Source organism: Austrofundulus limnaeus, unplaced genomic scaffold, assembly GCF_001266775.1.
Source record: "Austrofundulus limnaeus strain Quisiro unplaced genomic scaffold, Austrofundulus_limnaeus-1.0 Scaffold46, whole genome shotgun sequence".
Classification (NCBI taxonomy): domain Eukaryota; kingdom Metazoa; phylum Chordata; class Actinopteri; order Cyprinodontiformes; family Rivulidae; genus Austrofundulus; species Austrofundulus limnaeus.
In genome coordinates this window covers 75,915-77,884 of record NW_013952448.1, presented here as the reverse complement: position 1 = coordinate 77,884, position 1,970 = coordinate 75,915, and the positions used below count along the sequence as shown (strand labels likewise).

The window sequence follows — 1,970 nt, the reverse complement described above, 5'->3', positions numbered from 1 at the left end:
CTTTATATACAGTATACTGTATATATACAGTACATCATTTATATTTGTTATTGTATATAAGTTGAGATGAAATCATGAAATATCTGATCAAGATGTTTTCCTGTAGAAGGACAGGGAAGTCAAATACACAAACTTTACATTGAGTACATGAGAAGATCCAGAACTAGAAGGGAAAAAGCAGTTTCAGCTTAACATCAACATTTTAAAGCTAGTAGGCTTACTCAACTCTGAATATTAAAAATGGGTTAATTGTATGAAACTTAACTTGTGATTTGTGTCCTGTTGGATTGGCTTTGGGTTTATAACAGTAAAAATGTAACTATTATTATTATAGCCTATTTCTTTTTTTTTCTCTTGTAAGACTTAAAATCTTTCATAAAAATGAGAATAAATTATTTTTTCAAGTTTCTTTTTTACTTTAAAAACTCTTACTTTTGTTTCTCCTGAGTAGCCTAATCTGTAGTTGTAGAACTCATTGTGTTTCATAATTCTAGTGTTTCAGGACTAACTGGTGTGCATCATTTTTAGGCCTTTATTTGTTTTCCACTGTGTTTCTAGAAAGTCGCTGTGATGGCCTCAGCCTTTCTGTCTTGTGTGGCCTTCTGTCTGATTGGTCCAGTCTTGTCAGAGCTCACATTGCCACCGACTGAACCACCCCTGATCCGTGACCATCCGTTTGTAGCCATATGGAACGCTCCTACTGATGAATGTAGAGAGCTGGAAATCCCACTAGACACAGCTGCCTTCCAGGCTGTGACTACTCCTGCAGCTCTTCCAGGTCAGTTTCTCACCATCTTTTATGAAGACCGCCTTGGCCTTTACCCAAAAGCTGATGTCATCAAGCGCCGGGTCTACAAAGGCGGGGTTCCCCAAAATGGCAACCTGACGGAGCATTTAGTCAAGGCTCAACAACAAATAGATCACTACATCTCCCAAGATTCTTCTCCTGGGCTGGCTGTAATTGACTGGGAGTCCTGGCGTCCCCTGTGGGAGCTGAACTGGGGATCCAAACGCATTTATCAGAAGTTGTCCATAGGTCATGCTCTGCGAATGGCTCCGTTTTTGACGTCAAATCAAATTTCGAAACTGGCGAAGAGACAGTTTGAGCAAGCTGGGCGTCGCTTCATGGAGAAAACCATCAGCCTTGGCATCGGCAAGCGTCCGAGTCGTCGCTGGGGCTTCTACCTTTTTCCTGACTGCTACAACTATAAGTGGGACAAGGCCAACTACACAGGAAAGTGCTCCAGAAATACTGTGAAGCAGAACAACAAGATGATGTGGCTGTGGCAACGAAGCACTGCCCTGTTTCCATCCATCTACCTCCACAAGTCCCTGAGGAACTCCCCCCGAGCTGCACTCTACGTCCGCAATCGTGTTCAGGAGGCCCTGAGGGTGGCATCGCTGCCTAAACGCCCCTACACTGTACCTATCTACGTCTACTCCAGACCTCTCTACAGAGACCAGAATGAAAAGTTTCAAACCCAGGTGATATTTTGCTTATAACAATCAGTAATTACCAGGTATGTACCAGGATACACCCAATCTGTACCTGGTACTGTACTGGGCTATAATATGTATTAGTACTCTTGGTACTCTCTGGCTATGAGAGATAAAACATCTAGGATTTATTGTGACCAAAACCGGGGGGGAAATGACATTTATATTGACTGTTTTTAATATGTTTGTCTATTTGTTGTGTGGTTCTTGCTCTTTCAGACAGATCTTGTGAACACTGTTGGAGAATCTGCAGCTTTGGGAGCTTCTGGAGTTGTTATGTGGGGAGGAACTAAAGACTATAACAACAAGGTGACAAACATTAAAAAAAACTTTTTTACACAAAATTCGCATAGGATGTTCCCATGTCAGCATAACATGACAAAATGTGATAATGATGCTGATCTCACAGTCATCTGCATTTCTAAAGAAAAGGGATGCAAGGATGTAACTTTAGGTCTACAATTATGTGGGCG

General features: G+C 41.7%; 1 protein-coding gene across 1 annotated transcript in view; it reads left to right on the top strand.

The window, feature by feature from the left end:
- The first annotated feature begins 485 nt into the window (after positions 1 to 485).
- The window catches only part of spam1 (sperm adhesion molecule 1), an 8,427-nt gene continuing 6,942 nt past the window's right edge, over positions 486 to 1,970 (top strand). The window contains exons 1-2 of the mRNA XM_014007943.1: positions 486 to 1,485; positions 1,717 to 1,806. Coding sequence (XP_013863397.1) covers positions 571 to 1,485; positions 1,717 to 1,806 — 1,005 coding nt within the window. The 5' untranslated portion in view covers positions 486 to 570. The remainder of the gene's footprint in view (positions 1,486 to 1,716; positions 1,807 to 1,970) is intronic.